Raw genomic sequence first — 22,818 nt, forward strand, 5'->3', positions numbered from 1 at the left:
TCACAATACCACATCAACTGCATTTTGATAAAATGTTTCAAGAAGTTAGCTACCATGTGGATTTGCTACTAGCACTGGCTCAATTGAGTCTGCTTTTCTTTGGGGTCTGAAACAAACCATCATTTGAAGAGGTTCACTCACTTTGCAGTTGCTTTAAAGTATATAGGTAGTAGCAGGTAGAGGCAGAGCAAGAATTTTCATTGGAAAAGGTGAACCTGCCCTGGGGTTTTATCATTGTTACCAAATCCATACTAAGAACCTGAAAGTCCAGGTAAGTGGTGATTACAACAAGGACCTCTCCTCACCACCCTTACCATGTCAGTAAACAGATCCACACAAGTCATCCTAATAAACTCAGGAGTTGCTGGGCTATTCAGGGTGAAGGTCGTGGTCAGCCCCCTCTCTTTGCGGGCAGCAGTCACTGCATCAAATATGGCGAACAACACGGAGGATCCCAAGAACATTCCAGCCTCACCCAAGCCCTGAGAGGAGGGCAAAAGGCTGTCAGAAATGCATGGTTCTCTTGGGACAAATTTGTGCACACGCACACACGCACATGTGCATACACACAGATGTGCGCATAAACACGTATACACACACATGCACATGTGCACATGCACGCACGCACACACATGCACACATGCACACACTCTCTCACCTCTTTTGGCTGCATAATCCTTAGAATGGAGTGTCTGAATTGCCAGAACCGAATCCCCCTGCCCCTTGTTGATTTGTGTGTGGGGTCCTCCTCAAAGTAGCTCATGAAAATGCCCCACAACATCAGGATAGTGGGGCAGCTAAAACCTCCTGTTCCTCGGCCCAGGTAAAATCCTGAAGACCAAAGCCCTTGGTGCACTCTAGAATATTCCACTTTGGGCTCCAGACCATTTTTGTTTAACTCAAAACCCAAACAAAACAACCACAATCTTTGTGGCTGAGCTTTAAAGACAGTGAGGTGGCTGACTCTTAAGAGTGAGCTGCTGAAGTTACATGTGTGCTAACTTCCCTGGTGTGTGTTGGATGTTTCCGAATTAACACTGTAGTGGTATTATATTTTGAATGATTCACCAATGCTTGTTTGTACTGATTTTTCTTCTTTCTTCCTTCAAAGTAATCTGGTCTGTGGTCTGTGCTCAGGGCCGTAGTGGGGAGACTGGCCTTTATCTCCAAGCAAATAAAGCCTATCCCTGGCTTTGATTTTTACTCTAAAGCAAATGTAGAAGGAGGTAGAGCTGGTAGAAGGAGGGGTTTCCTCTGAAGTGAGGAGGAAGAGAGCAGAAAGGTCTTATGTCCTATTTGGAGCAAACTGGCAGGGAGGTGGCTAGACCCTAAAAGGCAGGATTGCACCCTGTGTCAGGATGGTCTTTAGAGATGCTCCTGGTGCAGAAGTAGAGATAGAGGCCAATCAGATAGGAACAATCTTGACCTACTTTTAAGAAGGAGAGGCAATTTCCTGAAAAATCTAAGGGTAGCCTGCCATCTGTCTGGTCAGATGTGGGCTCAGAATAGAACGTTAAGTTGGGGGAAGTTGTGTTTTTTTTGCTCATTTGTGTTCAAGAAGCCTCACCATAGGTGTTTATGGGCCAGTTAGAGCCCATATGCTCCAAGGAACGTAGGGTCAATACCTCTTATATCAGCAACTATTAACAGCTCAGCAAATAGAAACTTGTTTGAAAGCCTGTTCCAGTTTGGGGAGGTGTGGAGAGAGGAAGATAAACAAGAAAGAATTGAGTCTGGAGAACATGCGAGAAGAGTGTAGAAAAGAAAGTTCTGGGCTGGTGAAATCTGCCTACAATTTCAGTTTTATCTCATGGTAGCACTTAGCTTAATGACCCAAGATGTTGATCTTTCTTGTTTGATTAAATTTGTTTCATGATCTCTCTCATGAGTGAAGAGTCTACTCAGTCTTCTGAAGTCAATAAGCACCACTCTGCCATGAATTTGCTTTTCTTTTCCCTTTTCTTGTTGGGATTTTCAATTCAAAGAAGTAAGTAAATTCAGGGGACTATTTCATTATTTCTTGAAAGAGTAGGTTGTTATAGACTGAAATGTGCTCCCTCAAAATTCGTATTTTGAAGTCCTAACCCCCTACCTCAGACTGTGACCATATTTGGAGATAAGGTCTTTAAAGAGGTGAAATTAAGTTAAAATGAGGTCTTTAGGGTGGGCCCTAATCCAATATGAATGGTGTCTTTATAAGAAAAGGAAATTAGGACATACAGAGAGAGACATCAGACATGTGCCCACAGAGGGGATAACCATGGGAGGACGTGGTGAGAAGGTGGCTATCTGCAAGCCACAGAGAGGTCTCAGAAGAAATCAAACCTTGATCTCGGACTTCTAGCCTCCAGAAGCGTGAGAAAATATATCCCTGTTGTTTAGGCCACCCAGTGAGTGGTACTTTGTTATGGTAGCCCTACAAACTAATATAGAGGTCTTGTTTCCTTACCTTGGATGAGTAGATGGCTGTGGGATTTCGGGAATGCACCAAAGTGACATAGAACTCTTCTGGAATCTCAGTGACAGTCGGGATTTTGTAGTCATCTGGACTTCAAGAGTAGAGCACACCTTCCGGGGAATATTTCAGTTCCTCTATGGTATAGAATCCCATGCCTTGGATAAATGCTCCTTCAATCTACAGGCAAAAATTTCACAACTTATAAGTACATGATATTGATTGAATAAATATTCAAATGTGACTGAAAATGGAGCTCCGAACCATAGTGAGTCATTCTTGACAGGCTGGGGTGGACTTACAAAGGGTCCTTCAGGGTCTGGTGCTTGCCCTCCTGCCTGGCCTCATCCCTAGTTCTTCTTGCCCAGGTGACCCACCCTCCAGGCACCTGACAGTGGACAAGTTCCGGGTAATTCTCAAGCCCACCAGATTTCATTCAGACCTCCAAGTCTTTGTATTGTGGTTTCCCCTGACTCTCTTCACTGCTCCCCACCTCAGCTTGTCCCCCTGGAGAATTCCTATTTATCCTCCAAGTTCCTGCCTATTTGGAGCCTTTTGGATCCTCCTACCACCTCCATGGTGGATTTAGAAACTACTTCCTCTAGGCTCACTGCATCTTGAACACATTCACCCATCATGGTGGCTCTCAGAGGGTATTTTCCTTGTTCACATCTTCCGTCTTGCTCTCTCTCATGTTTATGAGCATTTTGAGGCCTTGGCCTTCTTGTATTCTGTTATTAGCATGAGGTCTGGCACATAGGTTCTTAATAAATGTCTGTTGAATTAGAGGGAAAAGAAGCTAACATTAAAGGAACATGAACTAGAATAAATGGAACACTGTAGGTTATTATAATATCTGGATTTCTTTACTTCCCTTTATAAATTACCATGTACAGTAGATAAATGTTAAACAAGATGGGATAGAAAAAACTTTTATTAAATTAAATATTTTTTATTAAATGTCATGTTGAGTTCTATTTACAAACTAATACGCCCTAGGAAAAAGGCTTGAGGGGTGTTTGCCTGGAGGTTAAAGAATTGAAGGAGAGTTATAGTTTGCATTTTATTGAAAATGTAAAATTAAGGAATAACGTATACAAATCTAAATTCTATATTTGGATATTTCCAAATGCTTGTCCCTAAAGGAAAAGATCGAAGTCTAAGAGATCAAGTCTAACATACTTCTAGTGTTCTTTCCTTTTCTAATGAGACAAATGTAGGGTTTTCCTGATCATGACATCTCCCTTTCTGCCTTTGCTTAAACAATAAAGAGGCAGAGAGGAGCTGGGAGGAGGGGTAAGAAAGGGAAGGGGAGGCAAGGACTGGGTGAGCTGTGGTTCTCAAACTTTACAGACTTAAGATGAATTTCAGGTACAGGTTAAATGTGCCGGTTTCTGTCTCAGCCCCGGAAAGTTAAGATGGAGTAAGTCTAAGCTTGGGCTGAATTCCTGGGTACAGGAATCCATGTTTCCAATAAACACAAGTTCTTCTGTTGCAGAATCTGAGGACCACATTTTGAGAAGCACAGAGGGATCAATAAAATTGTTCCTTATAAAGCCCAATGGCCAACCCAGGTAAACCAATTTCTTAGGACTTAGGATGTTGGGGACCTGTTGGCAGATGAAAGCACCATGTGTCTGTCAGGTGTGACGCCAAGCTGCTCAACTACTCCAGCGTGCTACTCAGGTGGACACCGGGGACCAGCTGCCCTGCCTCACCTGGGGGCCGGTTAGTAGGTCTGGGGTGGACTGATGTGGCTGGTCCACTGGCTCCACCTTCAGTAACAAGGCTAGAAAAAAGCAAAGCTATACCAACAGCTGGAAAGGTTTTAACTCAAAGTTCAAAAAGACTTTTGGTGAATTAATTTTATTGTTTGCAAGATCAAAATCAGAATTAAATTCATCAGGAGGCAAAAAATTATGTTTAAGTATTTCTTTTTCTTTTATATTTCCCTAAGTTGCAATCTGTTTAAATTTAATATTAATATGAATACTAATGTAACTTTATTATTATGTATTTATATAGTGTTCCCTAATTATAAACATATTAATATTCATGAAGAAAAATTAGAAGGCACGGAGAATTATAAAGCAGGATAAGTCACACATATTCCTGCCACACAAAGACAATGATTGTTAACTTTTTCTTGAATTTTCTTCCAATATTTTATCTATTTGCGTGTGTGTATGTACAATATATAATATATACTGCAGAGTACTTGCACCAGGTGTAAACAACATTTGGAGGATTCTGGGAAATACTTTTCTGAATGGAATTGATCAAAAGTTCCTGTGGTCGAGGGTACTGGTTATCACGCACCTGTCCAATGTCCACGGCTGGATTTATGCTGAAAGCAGCATCCATGAAGATGTCAGTCCTGAGGAACTGTTCCAGAAGAAAATATATAGTGGAAAATATGATTTATTTAAAATAGATCTTTACTAAAATTATATATCTGTCCCTGGTTCTTCCACCTGAAGGATCAAGTTGATTATCATGTACAGCATGGAAAACACATCAATGTTTGTATTTACACTATGCAGATGGTAAACACAAATGTTGCTCTTTACCTTATGAGCCCCAGTCAGACAGTCAACTTCAACCTCAGAACAGGATGCTCCATAAACATAATATGGATAGGGGTCACCTTTCTCCTTCTCCCAGTCCATATATGTCTGGTAGCCTCTGAGAAGAGAAATCAGCAGTGAAAAGGACAGGCCCTTTCCCCACTAGTGGTCTCATCGCCACTGTACTGTGGGACCTGGAGATAAATGGGGCACCCACCCCATGGCTGCCGGCCTCCCTCCCCTTCTTTGGCAAGGGGGGTGTGTGATCAGAGTTGTATAGTTCCACCACAGGCGCGGGGAGAAGGCACACTACTGTCTGACCCCTACCCTCCAGGAGGCAGTTAGTGGAATGGGTTTTCGAGTGTGTGCCAACAGCTATGATGTCCCTCCTGGTGGAGTCCCTAGGCCTCCCTGCCATGACCCAGGACTGAGGGCTGACAGCGGGGACACAGGAGAGCTCCCGGGCTCTCTGGGCATCTGTTTGGACTGATGAGTATGCACCATCTCTGCCCAGCTGTAATCTAACCCAAAGTAAAAATGTCTTTTACTTGAAATATCCGGTAGTTGAGAGACTGATGGATTCTTCGAAGGCTTTTGCAATCTGGAAGAGATGATTGGTTACAAAGAAGTATAAATTTAGGGAAAGTAATGAAAAATACCTTCCTCCTCCTGTTTGGAGCAAGCTTTCTACCCACATTCATCTCAGTTGAGATATACAGCTTGTACAAGCCACAGGTCATGCTTTTCCAGAGAGATGTGTAGGGGCAGCTGCTAGCTGTGCTCGGAGGCCCTCTATTGTTTTGGGTTGCACAGTGTAAAGTTTATTATTTTTTAACCCTTTTTGGCTTTTTATTTAATTTTTTAAGATTTTATTTATTTATTTGTCAGTGAGAGAGAGCACAAGCAGGGCGAGTGGGAGAGGGAGAAGCAGGCTCCCCACTGAGCAGGGAGCCTGATGCGGGACTCCATCCCAGGACCCTGGGATAGGGCTACACCATATTCATGTACTTTTGTATGTAAGTATCTACATACAAAATATGTACATATACACACACGTTTCTATGTGTATGTGTGTGTCTATATATGTATGTACTTTTACTCTGCTTTTTTCCCAAATAATTTCACTGGCTGTCTCCCTACTGGAGTAACCTGGGTAGGGCTAGGAACAAGAATACTAATGGTAATAATAATAATTAGTATTAAAACTAGAGTAATCCTTTGATAGTAGGACTGCTATTATCTCTGTTGCTCTGGTGAGAAAACCACTGAGGGTGAAACTTGTCTCCCAGAGCTAGTAGTGACAGAGCAGGGACAGTAACCCTAATGTGTGTTTTACTTTAGAGCCCATGCTGTTACTGTGCTCTGTGAGAAATCAAGCTCTGAAATAAAGTCAATTTTCAATGAATCCAGACATCGCTTTTGCTTTTTCAGAAAGGCAGAAGTAAATGTTAATAAATGCTTTGTTTCTTGAATGGGCACCACCCATCAGCCCAGGCACTTAGGGCCATTGCCCATCTGGATGTATCTGCCTTTTCCTGGCAGGGGTAATAAAGAGAATACTCACCCATTCCTCCCATCTTCCTTTAGGGTTTTTTCTGATGATTGGCTGAAGACGGGCCATAAGAATTTGGCAGGCATTCTAAAAATAAATATTTGAAATCACATCAGAAATAAAAGGCACAGGAAACAGCAGAATGTTAAATATTCAAACCAATTCAAAGGGAATCTGTCAGTTTTGTGAACCTGCTTGCTAGTCCTCCAGGCAGAGTTTCTTAAAGTTGAGTAAATGTAGGGAACCCCTTTGAAGGAAACAAATATTCTTGTGGATCTTGCGATGTTGATGCCCATTATTATTTTTGTTTTGTTTTGTTTTTAATTTTAGTATTTTATGTTGATCACCATACAGTACATCATTAGTTTTTGATGTAGTGTTCCATGATTCATTGTTTGCATATAACACCCAGTGCTCCGTTCAATATGTGCCCTCTTTAATACCCATCACCAGGCTAACCCATTATTTTTATTATAATGTTGTTTTAATATATGCTGACATAAAGCTAGGTTGAGTCTCCTTAGAGTTAGCTCTTTTGTACCTCCAAAGCAAAAATAAAATGACAAAGCACACAAACCAATCTATATACCAATAAAATTCAAAATAACATTAATTTAGTTGGTTGATGATGCTGTTTCTCTGAAGCTGAATTGCTGCTTGGAATGCGGCCAACTTGGCTGCTCTCGTCCACGTACGGTGGAGTTCAGTGTGCCCGCTGCGTGCCAGCCAACAGAGAAATTTTCTCTCCATTCTTCTTATGTAAATCGCCACTAGATTTTCTTTTCTTTTTTTTTTTTTTGCCACTAGATTTTCATCTGCACTTTATACCTTGCCATCATCAGCTATTCACTGGGCAAGAAAAAACAGCATTTACTTATGAAGTCCATCACTGCTCTTTTCTTGTTGCCTTAACACGAAGTATACTTCTTGGTCCCAAATGTGGGCAAAGAGATCTCATGGCAACACTCCACTTATAAAGTGGTCATTCTGATGATGCAAAGTGTGCTTTTTAAATTTTTAAAACATCAGTAAAATGATGTTCTTGGACCCTTGAGATTACACCTGCTGACTCCTGGTATCAGTGGGCCCCAACTTGGCTTCCACCCTTAATTCAAACATGAATCTGTTCTTGCCTGCCCTTATGTACTCGCCTCAGCCTCAGATCACCTCTCATGCACCCTCTTAGTTTCTGCTCCTTCTTTTCTATCATGCCCTCTTTGGGAAATGGTTTCTGGCTTCTCATGTGTTAGGGAGATCCTTGTTTTCTTTCTTTCTTTTTTTAAATTTATTTATTTTAGAGAGAGACAGAGAGAGAGTGTGTAGGGGGAAGGCAGAGGGAAAGAGAATCCTGAAGCAGACTCCCTACTGAGCAGGGAGCCCAACACAGGGTTCGATCCCAGGACCCTAAGATCATGACCTGAGCCAAGAGTCAGCCGCCTAACCAAATGAGCCACCCAGGCGCCTTGTTTTCATAAATCTCTTTGCTGGTTCACTCAGCTTTCAATCACTGACCTTATTACAAATGGGTGCCTTCCAAAAGAGGGCCACAGTGAGGCAAAGCGGAGTCACAGTGTTCCTGCCTGCCCAAATATCAGGTATTCTTCTCCTAATCGAGTTCTGACCTTGCACTCCTACACAGAACTTTACACTCCGCAGTCTGGCAGTCTTCTGCAGAGAACAATTTCATTCTTTTGTGACCTCCCAAACTCCTTTCTTTGTGTGGAGAATTCTCTCAACTCATATCCCTTGGTAGGGTCACCTCCCTCTATTGAAGCTCTAAATGCCAGATACAAAATTTTCCAGTTTTTGCATTACAGAAAAAATTAAAATACATAAAAGTCAAGAGAATAAGGCACTAGCCCCCTTATCCAGCTTTAAGAATAAACATACACTCCCCAATCTCACTCCTCCACTATCTTTCTTAGCTCTTCTACCTTGCTCCCTTTTGCTCTCTCTGCTCCAGTCCCCCAGGCCTGCTGCAGCTTCTCGAGCACAGTAAGCTAGCTCCCTCTGCTCCCAAATAACCTGCATGGCTTCTTTTCTTGCTGTGTTCACAACCTGGCTCAAGGATTGATTGACTGCTTAAATGTAAGCTCTATGAGATCAAGCTCTTTGGACTTTGTCCTGTTTCACTTACTGCTTACCTACCCTTAGTACTTATACTACCTAGCACATGGCAGGCCCTCTGTAAATGTTCCTTAAATCAATGTGGGATCAGTAAAATAAGTGTGAAGAAGTCACACAAATTTATGACTTTTTTATGATGATTCTTCACCATAAAATATAAAAATATTTTAAAAAATATTTAGTTTCCTTTTTCTTTTCTTTTTTTAGTATGTCTGCTTTATCAATGCCTGAGATTATGTCTAGCCATGCACTGGGTGTCTTTGTGCCACCTGTGCTTGCAAGGCAACTAGAATCTAGATAAAAGGTGAAAAACCGACTCAGTCACCTACATGTTTTAACCAAATTAGAACTTCCTGGACTGTTTTTCTTGGGTGCTGATTCTACAGATATTAGGAGGGGTTTTATTAATGAAAATGTTTTCATGGGTAAGCAAGCTTGGGTAAAACAGTGAAACAAAGTTAAAGAGGTTTCTATACTGCAGGACTTGTCAGAGCATTTATTATGCTAATATGCATCACAAGCCTCTATGAGTAGGATGTTGTATGCAACATTTTCCAAACTTGTTGACTACAGAATCCTTTTTTCCCACTGAGAATGTCATGGGACCACTGTTCCAAGGAATGTACTTTGGGAATCCAAGGTTCACATGATATATGGGCATATTCAACAGGCTGAAATTTTCTCTTTAATTCTAGGCATTTATCTTTTGTGGGTGACTAATGGTCAATCAGTGGTTTTCTGGAGGTTGGAGGGTAGGGAGAAGGGAGGAGGTGGAGGTGGCTTTGTTGCATGATCTCTGCAAGCCACCCAGTGATTCTATGAGATGGATGAAGTTTTGCAGAAGAAGAAACTGATCCTTAGAGAGGTTAAAAGACAGGTCAAGCCCTTCCTGGAATGAGGATGTCCTGTTAGTGATGCGATTACTCTGCACTTCTCTGGTGTGCTGGGGTGAGAGCAGGGAGGGATCCTCTCATCTAACGGGAAGTTGCTGAAAGTTGCAGGTTTTACATGCAACCGAACATTAATTATGAAAAGCAGCCCAGGACAGCAGAAAGAGCATCAGATGAGAGCCTCAGAAAACTGGACTTGGAGTCTTGGCTCTGCAGGTAATTAGCTGAATAATCTGCAACCAGCCACATGACCTCTCTTGGACTCAGTTTCATCTTCCATAAAAGAAGGGGTGGGACAAGGTCTCCTCCAGCACTGTCACTGAGTGACTGGCAACTGAAAGAAAACTCACCTGTACAGCCTTCCCGTTGATGTCTGTCCCCATTGACGCCGCCGTGAAGCTAGCATTGGGCACCGTGACGGTGCTTGTTTCAGACAGGTGTATATACGACTGGGGGATGTTCAGTTCTCAACTAGCCACCTGCCAGAAGCAGGAGAATATTCTTTGTTACATTGACTTTAAGCACCCCCCCAAATTAAAACTTTTTAGTTCTTTTTTTGAACTGAGTATACAACCTGACTGTCCTATTGGGACAAACATTTAAGACAACATCTTGGGTTTTATATGTGGATTATGAGTTTGAAACAACCAAAGAATCTTTTCGTGCTTACTTTTTATACCAGTTTCATAAGAGCAGTACGGTCACTCTCGGACATCTAGCTTAGTAGGACACATGCAGCAGGCGAGGTTGAGGCCTGGTCTTATTGTTTTACCTTCATCTGCTTGTGATTTACAGATAATTTAGCAGATTATGGTTCTTTTATGGGAAATTTTGAGGGCATAAGGATTTTGTTGTAAAGAAGCAAGATATGTTCAAAGAAGGCCCTGTGGATTTTTGTAATTTCCTAATTCCAAGCACTCTATTAAATATTATTATTTCCTTAAGGAAAGTATCTTCTCCCTATTTCTCATTGGGAGAGAAGGTTTGTTTCCCCCCACCTCCCACACACATACCCACTCCCCAAATTTGATTCAGGTGTCATATTTAACAAATTCTTATTTAATATTAAAAAAAGAAGGAAAAATTTCCTATAGCAAATAATCACTTGCTCTTTAAAAAGTATTAGAAACACTTCTTTGAATTAGTACACAGAATGTCCAGTCATGTGGCATTCCTAATTAAATTGTGATTCTACGAACATAATTTCTCATCCTTTTAAACCCATCCATTTTTTAAAAAGATTTTATTTATTTATTTATTTTGAGAGAGAGAATGAGAGAGAGAGAGAGAGCATGGGGGGGGAGGGTCAGAGGGAGAAGCAGACTCCCCACCGAGCAGGGAGCCTGATGTGGGACTTGATCCCAGGACTCCAGGATCATGACCTGAGCCGAAGGCAGTCGCCCAACCAACTGAGCCACCCAGGCGCCCAACCCATCCATTTTTAATTGAAGATCTGAATTAACATAGTACTGCTTTGAGCAGGTGCCACAAAGCTGAAAAATATTTTGTCTTTAAAAACCAGAATCACAGGGCACCTGGGTGGCTCAGTTGGTTAAGCGACTGCCTTCGACTCAGGTCATGATCCTGGAGTCCCAGGATCGAGTCCCACATCAGGCTCCCTGCCCAGCAGGGAGTCTGCTTCTCCCTCTGACCCTCTTCCCTCTTGTGTTCTCTATCTCTCATTCTCTATCTCAAATAAATAAATAAAATAAAATAAAAGATTAAAAAAAAACCGGAATCACAAAACAAAACAAAACAAAAAACCGGAATCACATTTTTCAGAAGACCTGATTTTTTTTTTCAGGAAGAATAAGATCACATATTTCCTCAGTTCTGACACTCGCTTCCCTCACCCCCCTGCAGTCTGCATTCCTGAAATCAAGATGAGTCTTACAGTGGATCCATGCATGTAGCATGATGGTATTTCTCCTGCTTAACAGGAAAAAAGCTGCTCAGCTGACTGTAAGGGGCTATACTTTGCTACAGTGGTGATGACGGGCACTTATCTCACCTGAATCATTTTGGTGTGAAGGCCTTGTCCCATTTCACAGCCACCATGAGTCACCAGGACAGAGCCATCAAGATAGATGTGGACTAGAGCGGCAGCCTAGGGGAAATAATTACACCAGTTTGGAAAATGATGAGGCCAAATGTTGCAGAGAGTTTAGCTGAGGTTGCCAGATGAACAGTTTTGCTTTATTGAGCCAATCTCTCAGTGTTTGCACTAGGGAAGAAAGCCTTTACAGGTAGCAACAGACAACCCCTGTCAAGAAACCCCAGACCGGAGAACCATCAATGTCAATGTATGCATGGTGGCTCATCTCCCCACCTACCAGTCCCTGGCCTTCTGGAGGCCTTGTGTCATTGCTCTGAGGCCACTCCAAAGCCTCAACTTGTACAATAGTTTATTATTCTTCTCTCCAGGCATGAAAATTCATTTTAAAGCAAATAGAACCTGTATGAGTAAATTTCTGGGCACAAACTGCCTGGGATACTAGAGGAGCTAGGAGAACCTTGAGATGTTTTAACGGTTTCCGAATGTTGCTGACCTTCAGCATCATGGTAGGGAAAAAGTATGGGTCTCATTCTGGAAATTCCAACTCAGTAGAAGTTTGGAGGTAGAGCCTAAGCATCTATTTTTTAAGCTCCCAGGTGATTTTGATGATTGGCCAGGTGTGGGATCCAACGATTTGGTCCAAATTCTTCACTTTGCACATGGGGGAACAGAATTCTGGAGAGGAGAATGGCCAGACCCAGGTGCTTAGTTTGTGACAGAGTCAGGACTGGAACCCACAACTCCTAACTTGAGCCCAGTGTCCTCCACTCCCATGCCAGGCTGTCTTCTTCAAACTCACTGCTGTTGTCTCTCTCTGGGGCTGACTGTTCCAGTGGAAGAACCCACAGTCTGTGCAAGTGGCTCCAGGAATCAGGCCTTAGGAGGGAGGAGGCTGGCCTACGTTAGGTGGTTTGCAAGTTGCTGGAATTCTTCTTTACATCAATTCCTCTCTCAAGCTGGTGCATGTGGCCCAGCATCCTGCAGGTGCCTCCTTGGAACCTCGACCCCTGTGCTGATGCTTGTGCCCCTGCTACCAAGTATGGAAAATATCAACTAATTTACCTATGCTGGTCTCTTGAGTATGAGACTCTATTCTCAGGACTGTCAAGTTCTCTACAAGAACTTTTAAACTTTGTGTTTTCACCTTATGATAATCTAACGAGAGTAACGGATAACCATGTAACAGTGAGTATTGCCACATGCTTTCAGAGCCCATGTTACATTCTATGTTGATGATTGTACCACTAAATAGGACTACTTTAATTAATGGGGCATATCGTAGACAAGAGGTGGGAAGGTGAGTCAGCACACCCTGCGCAGACATTTAGGATAAAGATTTCAAAATGCCTGGTACAGCAGCAGCCGGAACTATCATCATTTTGTGAGTGAGGATTGAGTTTTAAAGAAGCCATATCTTGGGGCGCCGGGTGGCTCAGTCATTAAGCGTCTGCCTTCGGCTCAGGTCATGATCCCAGGGTCCTGAGATCAAGCCCCACATTGGGCTCCCTGCTCTGTGGGGAGCCTGCTTCTCCCTCTCCCACTCCCCCCTGCTTGTGGTCTCTCTCTCTCGCTGTGTCTCTCTCTGTCAAATAAATAAAATCTTAAAAAAAAAAAAAAAGAAGCCACTACATTAAGTTAATGTTACTATTTTCTTACTGGCATTTATATTACTATTTTTATTTAACTTCCAGTTTTGTTTGTATTTTATAAAGGCATAAGAGCTATAAGAAGCTTATTCCTTGTTTTGAGATTATTCACAGTTAAATAACATCAAAATAAATAATGTAAGTGATCATTGAGAGTCCACAGAAATTTTCCTTTCAAGGGGGTCTTGCGTGTTATTGTAGCTTAAGAAGCCCCCCACCCCCCCGGGGGCAAGACAGCAGCTGCTCCAACCGGTGCGGTGCTCCTGGCCTTCCCCCCTTGCCCTCCCATTTTGCTCTCTGCCTTGTTCGTGGGCACTGAGGAAGGGTGTATCTGGAAGATAATCTGGTGAGAGACATTCATACCGTGAAGGGGGCCTCTATTCCTTCCTCGGCATGGGTTTGTTAAGGGGACATTTCAGAGGTCGATGCGGATAGAAGCAAAAAATAAGACAGAATCCAGAGCAGAGCCCCATGAAACACTGTTCAAGGTGACACTAAAAACAAGGCACACCAGTCACCAAGCTTTCACACAGTAACTCCAAGTTCCTGCACCAACAGGGTGGCTCTGTCTGTTCTCGTGTGTTTTTGAAAGCTCTGTCCTCAAATGACCCCACTGCTGCTACTAAGAATTTAGGAAAGAGAGAAAGAGATCCTCTTATTTCTCCCGATTCTCTCATGGATTTGAAATTAGACCCCAGGCCCCAGTGCTTATGTTTGGGGCCCTGCCCAAGGTCAGACCCCTCGAGCTAGACTTTGCCCATTGATCGCCTTCTGAGCCCCTGGTACTGTGTCGCACCTAATCTGCCCTGATACCTATGGTGCCCATCACTTGCCTAAACCCGCTTTGTTCCCTGCTGTAGGAATTTGCCCCGGTTTCTTCTTTCTCCCCACAGGGGCCATCCCTAGTTGCACAAGATGGTCGTTTTCAGACAGCCAGTCGTGTGGAAAAGGGCTTCTGGTGAGAAGACGGACACCTCTCTCAACCTCACCTGATTGTAGTAGGCCACAGGGAACCCAACGGTAAATTTCATGGGGACCACGGCAAGCCCCCTCTTCTTCCAGTAGTTCTTTCTGTTAAATTCCTCTGCAGCCAGTTTCCTAGCAGAGAATGAAGATTTCTCCAGACATTCTTTCCAGCATCTTCTCAAGGGCTCTGGATTAAATGTCTGCTTGTAGGTTGTTTTGCTGATTGTCTCATACATGTTTATTTCTTTAACCTGAAAAACAATAAAATGGATTTTAAGGATATATGCTTATTCCATTAGTGGAGCATGGGTTTTTGTTATGTACCTGATATGAAGAAAGTTTTTCTAAAAAAGGAAACTATTTAAATGGCTATAAATATGCAAGTGCAAATATACATATGTAAACATCACAGTAACAACAATAACCACAATAACAATAGAAACTACTGGTGAACACTTCATCTGCTCCAGGCTGGAGGGTAAGTGTATTATCTCAGTTAACTTCACCATAACCCTGAGAAATAGCAGCCCTGTCACAAGTTTTGTTAGTGGTGAGACAAAATTCTCCCCATTCAAAATTATTCTACCCCTACATAACATTTCCTTATTCTTAACTGTTCAAATTAGCTCCTCAAAATCTGGAGCTGTGGTGGAATGTTTGCACAAATGGCAATCATTTCATTCTCTGTATTCATGCTCTTAGGTGGTTTCACCCTGACTCTGGGATTGGCCATATGACTTGGTCTGGCCCATGGGGCAATACACATTAATACAGGCAGACACTTGTGGGCTTGCCACATTCCTGCCACTCTTGGGACCCCTGTGACCACCACCATGAGAACTAATTTGGGCTAGTCTGCTGGAGGATGAGACTCTGTGAAGTGGACATGACCCTTCTCAGCTGAGATGTTCCCCAGACTAATTGGCCCAGTGACCATCAGACACGTAAACGAAGCTGTCTTAAACCATAAAACTCCGGCTGAGACCAGAAGAGCTACCCAGCTGACCCTGAGAACCAGAAGAAATATTTTGTATTATTTTAGTCCATTAAATTTTGTGGTTGACTTGTTACATATCAAAAGCTAACTGATACACGGATGGTGTTCTTTATTTCTTTGTATCTACTTAGAAGCTGATATAATGTTATATGTAGATACTCAAGATATATTTGAATCAAAGCTGTTTCGTTTTTTTTAAATTTTTTTAAATTTTTTTATTTTTTAAAGATTTTATTTATTTATTTGACAGAGATAGAGAGAGCAAGCACAAGTAGGCAGAGAGGCAGGCAGAGGGAGAGGGAGAAGCAGGCTCTCCGCTGAGCAGGAAGCCCGATGCAGGACTTGATCCCAGGACCCTGGGATCATGACCTGAGCTGAAGGCAGCCACTCAACCAACTGAGCCACCCAGGCACCCTTGTTTTTTTTTTTTTTTTAAGAACTTATTTATTTATTTGACAGAGAGAGACACGGTGAGAGAAGGAACACAAGCAGGGGGAGTGGGAGAGGGAGAAGCAGGCTTTCCGCGGAGCAGGGAGCCCGAGGCAGGGCTCGATCCCACCTGGGACCACGACCTGAGCTGAAGGCAGACGCTTAACGGCTGAGCCACCCAGGCGCCCCGAACCAAAGCTGTTTCGTTAGGGGGTTCTGACTTATTACCTCTTCAGGGGATAAGTTACACTGAGATGCCACAGCAGTTACGTAAGCTTCTACTACCACTGCAGCCTGGGGGAAGCCATATCCTCAGAAGGCTGTGTTGGATGGCAAATTTGTTTTGCAGGGCCTACCCCGGCACCGGAAATTAGGAATATAATATGCATTGTCAGATTTCAGCACAACGAACTCCATTATCTGAATTAAAGCAAAACACAACAAGACTTCACATCTATCAAATATTCAAAACCACTTAACCTAATTTTATCTCTAACTAGAACCCTTCACAGAACTTATCTATTTTGTATGACAAATATTCATGCAAATAAAGTATGACAGATACAGCTCAACTGGTAGCCTCTGGGAAAAGCATACTTCTTACCGACTCAGACTCATCCGGAGTGCATCCGCCATTGATATAATATTCAACATCAGCAGCTTTGATCACACCATTGTTCATGAATCCTATCTGCAAAGTGATATAAATAAAACCACTTTCTCAATACAACCACGTTACTACACAAACACATGTGATCACAGTTGTTAGTCTACCTAACTTATGAACATGGTTCAAAGTGACAGTCACCAGAGGGACACTTAGGCTGATGCCCAAGTTGACTAGAATCCCAACAGAAAGTTCTGGTCAGTTGTAGGCAGCATCCAAATATTCCTGGATGGTATGGAATTTAGTAATTGTCCTTCCTGTTGGTTGGTTGGTTGGTTGGTTGGTTGGTTGGTTGGTTATCACTGAACGTTTTAGGCCGTTTCCTAAAATTTCTGATCTCACTCACTTTGTATTTTCCGAGGAGTGGGTGGCGGCCAGCAGTTATCAGCATGTCGTCACCACGCTCTAGAATAAACCGGATTGGGCAGCCAGTCCTATAGGAAATGACTCCGTTAATATGCTGGATGCTTCATAAATTGTAGAGACAAAGAGATGGGGAAGGGGGCTTGAGATAATCAGGCTTAGTGGTTTTTAATGCGGGAAGTTACATGCTTTAAACAACATTTCAGAGGTTTGTGGGAACATTAAAATTAAAAAAACACGATTACTATTATTATCCTGATTTAGTCATGTCTGAGAATTTATATATTGAAATGCTACATTATTTCATTATAAGTTACTTTCTTTTAATTTTTTAATATAACATTAAGGCATTGTATGATTATTTTGCTATTATGTATATAAGTAGGTTATAATATTATGAACTTTACTTTGGGATGTTAAAAGGAGCATTAAAATAACTGCCATGAGGGATGTTGAGGCTGGAAAGGTTGAGAACCATGCTCTATTGAGCTCAGGCTCCTTTTCATTCAGGCTCCCTGTTCATAAAATGTCCATCAAGGACTCTGGCTTCTGAAGGAATGTTCTGAGTGCCTGCACACCCACATGTATAAGACAGCCTTTTCTATTGTTGGAAAGTGCCAATGAGCTAAGGTCGTTCACAGTTTTTCCTTTTGTAGCGGTAGCCTAGGATAAGTTAAGTTTGTCTTGAAGATTTATGAGAGGTTTAGTAGTTATAAGGTTCACAAAAGTCACGGCTATTCCTGTGTCTGGCTACTCCATCTGGATAATGCAGAGGCTAAGTGAACATTCCCAGAAGCAGCAGACCCTGGTTTATTTCATGACAAAACATGTCCCTTGTAAGGTTAGGGTTTTGACCCTCCTTCCACTCAGGCAATCTCAGCTTGATTTATTTTAACAGTTTAAAACATAAACATTTTAAAGAGTTAAAGTCAATGAAAAAGTAATACATGGTTACATCTGAGTCAAGGCACACAGTGATTACATCTATTTTACACAATAATCTTACAAGACAAGTAGATATTATTTTCACCAGTTTATGGGTGAAGAAGCTGAGGTGGCTTGTCAAGGTGACCTTGTGAGTGAGCGGCAGTTCAAGAGCAGGACTAGAACACAGATCTTCTGGCTCAGGTCCAGTGTTCCTTCCCCGACCTGCTAACCGCCCCTCCCCCACCCCCGAGACAAAAGGCTGTGACCCATGGGACGGAAGCTGGGGTGCAGGACCAGAGGACACGATGGTCTCTGCAGCACCAGGGCGGCTGCCATTAACTGCTGCTACCACGACTCTTACTTGTTGGCGGCTACGGCACCGATGGCTGCTAGCACAGCAGGCTTGGTCACTTTTCCCCCAAACCCTCCTCCAGTTCTTTTCACATGGCAGGCGATTCTACTCCTTGGAACGTTTAATGCTACAGCCACAAATTCCTGCAAGAGGTAAGTCCCCAAAGCCACGTAAGTGCAATCTGATAGTTTATTTCCTCACCTGTGTACCTCCCCTCTGCCTAGTTGAAGAAACCCCGTAATTCAAGAAATAGAACATTTACTTAGAACAAATACTTAGAACATACTTAGTTCCATAACGTAGAATCTTTAGAGTTGTGCAGCCATCACCATAATCTGAGAACATTTAAGTGTCCCCAAAGAAACCCTGGATCTACTGAGCAGTCACTCCTTATCTTCCTCCAGCCCCGCCAGCACTAGGTCACTACTGATTTACTTTTTGTCTCCATAGATTTACTGTTTGAAACATTTGATACAAACTTAATCATACAATATGTGGTCTTTTGTGACTGGCTTCTTTCACTTGGCATAATATTTTCAAGGTTGTTGAAAGCATGTTGTCCATGTTGTAGCATGTAACTGTACTGCATTCTTTTTATGGCTGAATAATATTCCACTGTATGGATATACTATACTTTGTTTACCCATTCATCAATTGATGGGCATTTGGATTGTTTCCACTTTCGGCTATTGTAAGCAATGCTGCTATGAACACTCACGTATAAATTTTTGTGTGGGCAGATGACTTCAATTCTCTCGGGTAGATACCTAGTCATGGAATTGTTGGGTTATGTAGTCACTATCTTTAATATCCTTAGAAACTGCCATGCTATTTTCCAGGCTGTGCCATTTTTCATGCCCATCAGCAATGTATGAAGGTTTCAATTTCTCCACATCCTCATCAACATTTGTTACTGTCTTTTGATTACAGCCATTCTAGTGGATGTAGAGTGGTATCTCATTGTGATTTTGATGTACATTTCCTTAGTGACAAAGCTGTGAGCATCTTTTCGTGTGCTTATTAGTCATTCATAGACCTTCTTTATCTGTTCAAATCCTTTATTGGGCCTGCTTTAGATATTGCCCCGGGGTTCTGGGCTGTGGGCTGTGAGCACCCTGTACCCTCATTACCTCTGGGAAATGCCTCATGAAGTTAACTAATTGTACCTTAGAAGGTATTGATGATAGATAGCAATGGTAACCTGGGACATACATTTTATCCATTTGGAGCCCAGAGCTGCATACTCTCTGTCAAAAGAGCTCAGAGGTGATCTTTATCACCTCCCTCAATTTATAGAAAAAGATACTGGTGCCCGGCAACTTGTGGGAGATCACATAATTTTTTAGGGGCAAAACCATAACTCCTCACTCCTCTGCTGTCCGCTTCAGAACTTGCAACCGTGGAGGCCACAAACCCCAGCTCAACATCAGTGCCCTCAAGACTTTCATTTTGCCTTGAACAGCAGCTTCCTCTTCCCACTGAGCCTATCCGCCCCTGCAGGACCCCAAGGCACCAACTCACTCTGCTCTACCAGGAAGCCCTCAGCTTTCCCCCTCAGTGATGCTTGTCATTACTCCTCCTCACAGTACAACTGTTTAAGTAACCCCTGTGCCAGACACTATTTTAGAACCAACATCTCCATATCACAGAAGAGGGGAATGTCAGAGGATTTCCTTTACTTGCCTGGGTGCAGCAATGCCTTATATCTCAACCACTGGAATAGGACTGGAAATCACCTGCTACTGCACTGGAAACGTAATCACTTTAAATGTGCATCACCAATGCATGCAAACATTAAGACAGAGAAGTGACACCAATGAACCACAGGGGAAGTTTAAATATAATACTAAGGCTGTGACCTCCCTGACATTAGGTTTTACACTATCAATTGTTATAAGGGTAAGATAAATCTTGCACATGTTTTGAAAGATAGCAAAATTTTCATTTCTTTGAAAAGTCTGCCCTTTTAGGGAAATATTTGCCCCATTTTCTTCATTCTGGACTGTATCTTATGTCAAATATACAGAGAGTTTGAGTCACAGGAGTGGAAGGAATCCAAAGTTCCCCAGAGCAGAGTGCCTGGTTGTAGGGCCTTATAGCACACCATTATCTGGAGTCTCATTTTCCAAAAATATCCTGTTACCTGCACATGGCTTGGAAACTGTGTTCCAAGGTATAGCACCATTTCTTTATCTTCCTGCTTTGGGATAGCCAGGATAGTTTGTGTTTCCATGTAGAAATGTTCCTGCCCTTCTACATGGGCCTCACCTGTAAGTCATAAACACAGGACAATGCTTAGTTGAAAGTCCCAAGCTGGGGGCTCTCAGTGGTATTTTGTTTATGAGGAGTGTGTTGCCTTAGCTTATGGAGAGCTGGACTTTATATCATTTGGTAAACTACTTTTTTTTAATTAAGACTTATTGGGCACAAACAGCTGTATGACCCTGGGTCATTCACTTCCCCTCTCTTGGCCTCAGTTTCCTCATCTGTTGAGTGGGGGTGGCGAGATCCATGATGTGCTGGACTTGAGCACATGGCCACACACCTGGCCACACATCCAGGTGCCACCATCTCTGGTGAATTTGGCCAAGTTATTAAAACCTCATTTCCTCCTCTGTAAAACAGGAGGGGGGAGGGTAGTAACAATATGTATCTCGGTCTGGTGATGTCAGGATTATTGAGTCACGGAAGATCAGTAGATGGTGAAAGGACACAAAGGTTTAAAATGGCAGAGCTGAGGTTGTTTCTCTCCCTAAAACCAGCCTGCTCCTGCTGGTTTAGCTGAGATTTTTGCTTGCTCAGTATACCCTTATCATTTTCTAGGTCATACCAGAAGAGGCATTTGGCCCTAGTTTCAGTATTTGGAAGGCATTTTTACTTTAAAATGAAATAAAATACTAAATACCTCAGTATTTAATGTATGTTAACTATAATTCAATTAAGAATAACAGCAACAACAAAAATTAGCCAAAAGATTCCTGTGCTGTTAAAATAAGTGAGGAGTTATTTTTGCCAGGAGTCAAAGGATTTCTTGAAATTATTTCTTTGGACAACAAAATGTAAGTCATGCAAAAAGTCCAAAAAAAAAAAAAAGCTCTCTTCCAGGTTTTCATAAAAGATTAAAAGCTTACAGAACACTCTATTCCAACTCTTTAGAAGAGGGTAATAGATTCTGTAAAAATTACTATTTTCTCTTACCCAAGACTGGAAGTAATTTTCTTTAAAGAGCTGTGTTTCTCAATCCTGGATACACCTTAGGATCATCTGGGGAGCTTTTACATAAATACTGATGCTCTCACCTTGTACTCAAAGTTCTGATGGGGTGGGATTTGGGCATTGGTATTAAAAAAATCAGGGCGCCTGGGTGGCTCAGTCAGTTGAGTGTCTGCCTTCAGCTCAGGTCATGATCCCAGGGTCCTGGGATGGAGCCCCACATCGGGCTCCCCGCTCAGTGGGGGACTTGCTTCCTTCTGCTGCTCCCCCTGCTTGTGCTCTCTCTCTCTCAAATTAATAAATTAAAAAAACTTAAAAAAAATCATACTAACTAGGTCTTTGCCAGTTCAGTAAATCAAAGCAGACAAACAAATAAACCAACAAATAAACTATAGTATCAAGATTGGAAAAGATAAATAAAACTGTCGTGATATGTTTGTATATACATAAAATTCAAGAGAATCTACAAGACTATTAAAATAGTAAGTGAATTTAATAAAGTTCTTAGATATAAGATCAACATATAAAAGCTAATTGTGGCAGAGGGCATGTGATGTGATGAGCACTGGGTGTTATTGAACACTACATCTGAAACTAATGATGTACTATATGTTGGCTAATTGAATTTAAATAAAAAATTAAAAAAATTAAATAGACAAAAGCTAATTGTGTTTTTATATACTAGACATAAACAAGTAGAAAATTAAATAAAAATAAATGTCATTTAAAACAGCATCATGGGGCGCCTGGGTGGCTCAGTCATTAAGTGTCTGCCTTCAGCTCAGGTCATGGTCCCAGGGTCCTGGGATCGAGCCCCACATCGGGCTCCCTGCTCCACGGGAAGCCCACTTCTCCCTCTCCCAGTCCCCCTGCTTGTGTTCCCTCTCTCGCTGTGTCTCTCTCTGTCAAATAAATAAATAAAATCTTAAAAAAAAAACAGCATTATAAAACACCAAATACTAGGTATAAATATTAAGAATGATGTGCAAAATCTCTATAGTGAAAACTACGGTTACTGAGAGAAATTAAAGTAAACCTAAATAAAAGGCAGCGTCTATCCTGCTCATGGATTGGAACTTAATACTGCTAAGATTTCCAGTCTCTAAGTTGATATCGTTTCAATGCAGTTCCAGTCAAAATCCCAGCAAGTTATTTTTAGTGAAAATTGATGAGCTGACGATAAATGTATATGGAAATGCAAAGAACCTATAATAGCTAAGGTCATATTGAGAAAGAGTTAGCAAAAGGACATTACACTCTCAGATTTCAAACTTAAATTAGAGTTACAGCAAGTAAGACAGTGTGGTCTATTACAAAGATAGATAAACAGATGAATGGACTATAATAAAGAGTTCAGAAATAGAACAACACATATGAAGACACATGGAAAACCATAAAAGCTGCACTGCAATTCACTAAAGGAAAAGATAGTTTTTAATAGATGGTGCTGGGTCAACTGGATACCCACTTGAAAAAAACTGAACCTTGACCCCTGTGTCATACCAGGCAGAGAAATTAATTTGAGATGGATCATGGACCTCAGTGTCAAGGCTAAAATATATTATTAAGCTTCTAGGAGTAAACATAGAAAAGTATCTTCATGACTTTTGG

At 42.0% G+C, this 22,818-nt stretch overlaps 1 protein-coding gene across 1 annotated transcript in view; it reads right to left on the bottom strand.

Moving 5' to 3' along the window:
* The window catches only part of LOC114225005 (aldehyde oxidase 4-like), a 57,872-nt gene that overhangs the window by 578 nt on the left and 34,476 nt on the right, over nt 1-22,818 (bottom strand). The window contains 14 exon segments of the mRNA XM_028124341.1: nt 315-482; nt 2,450-2,635; nt 4,775-4,840; nt 5,026-5,140; nt 5,571-5,623; nt 6,587-6,661; nt 9,942-10,070; nt 11,603-11,698; nt 14,283-14,510; nt 15,914-16,105; nt 16,290-16,376; nt 16,699-16,786; nt 18,004-18,137; nt 20,138-20,262. Coding sequence (XP_027980142.1) covers nt 315-482; nt 2,450-2,635; nt 4,775-4,840; nt 5,026-5,140; nt 5,571-5,623; nt 6,587-6,661; nt 9,942-10,070; nt 11,603-11,698; nt 14,283-14,510; nt 15,914-16,105; nt 16,290-16,376; nt 16,699-16,786; nt 18,004-18,137; nt 20,138-20,262 — 1,742 coding nt within the window.

Source organism: Eumetopias jubatus, unplaced genomic scaffold, assembly GCF_037043125.1.
Source record: "Eumetopias jubatus isolate StellerSeaLion01/CBP00866 unplaced genomic scaffold, mEumJub1_p1.0 scaffold_3, whole genome shotgun sequence".
Lineage (NCBI taxonomy): Eukaryota > Metazoa > Chordata > Mammalia > Carnivora > Otariidae > Eumetopias > Eumetopias jubatus.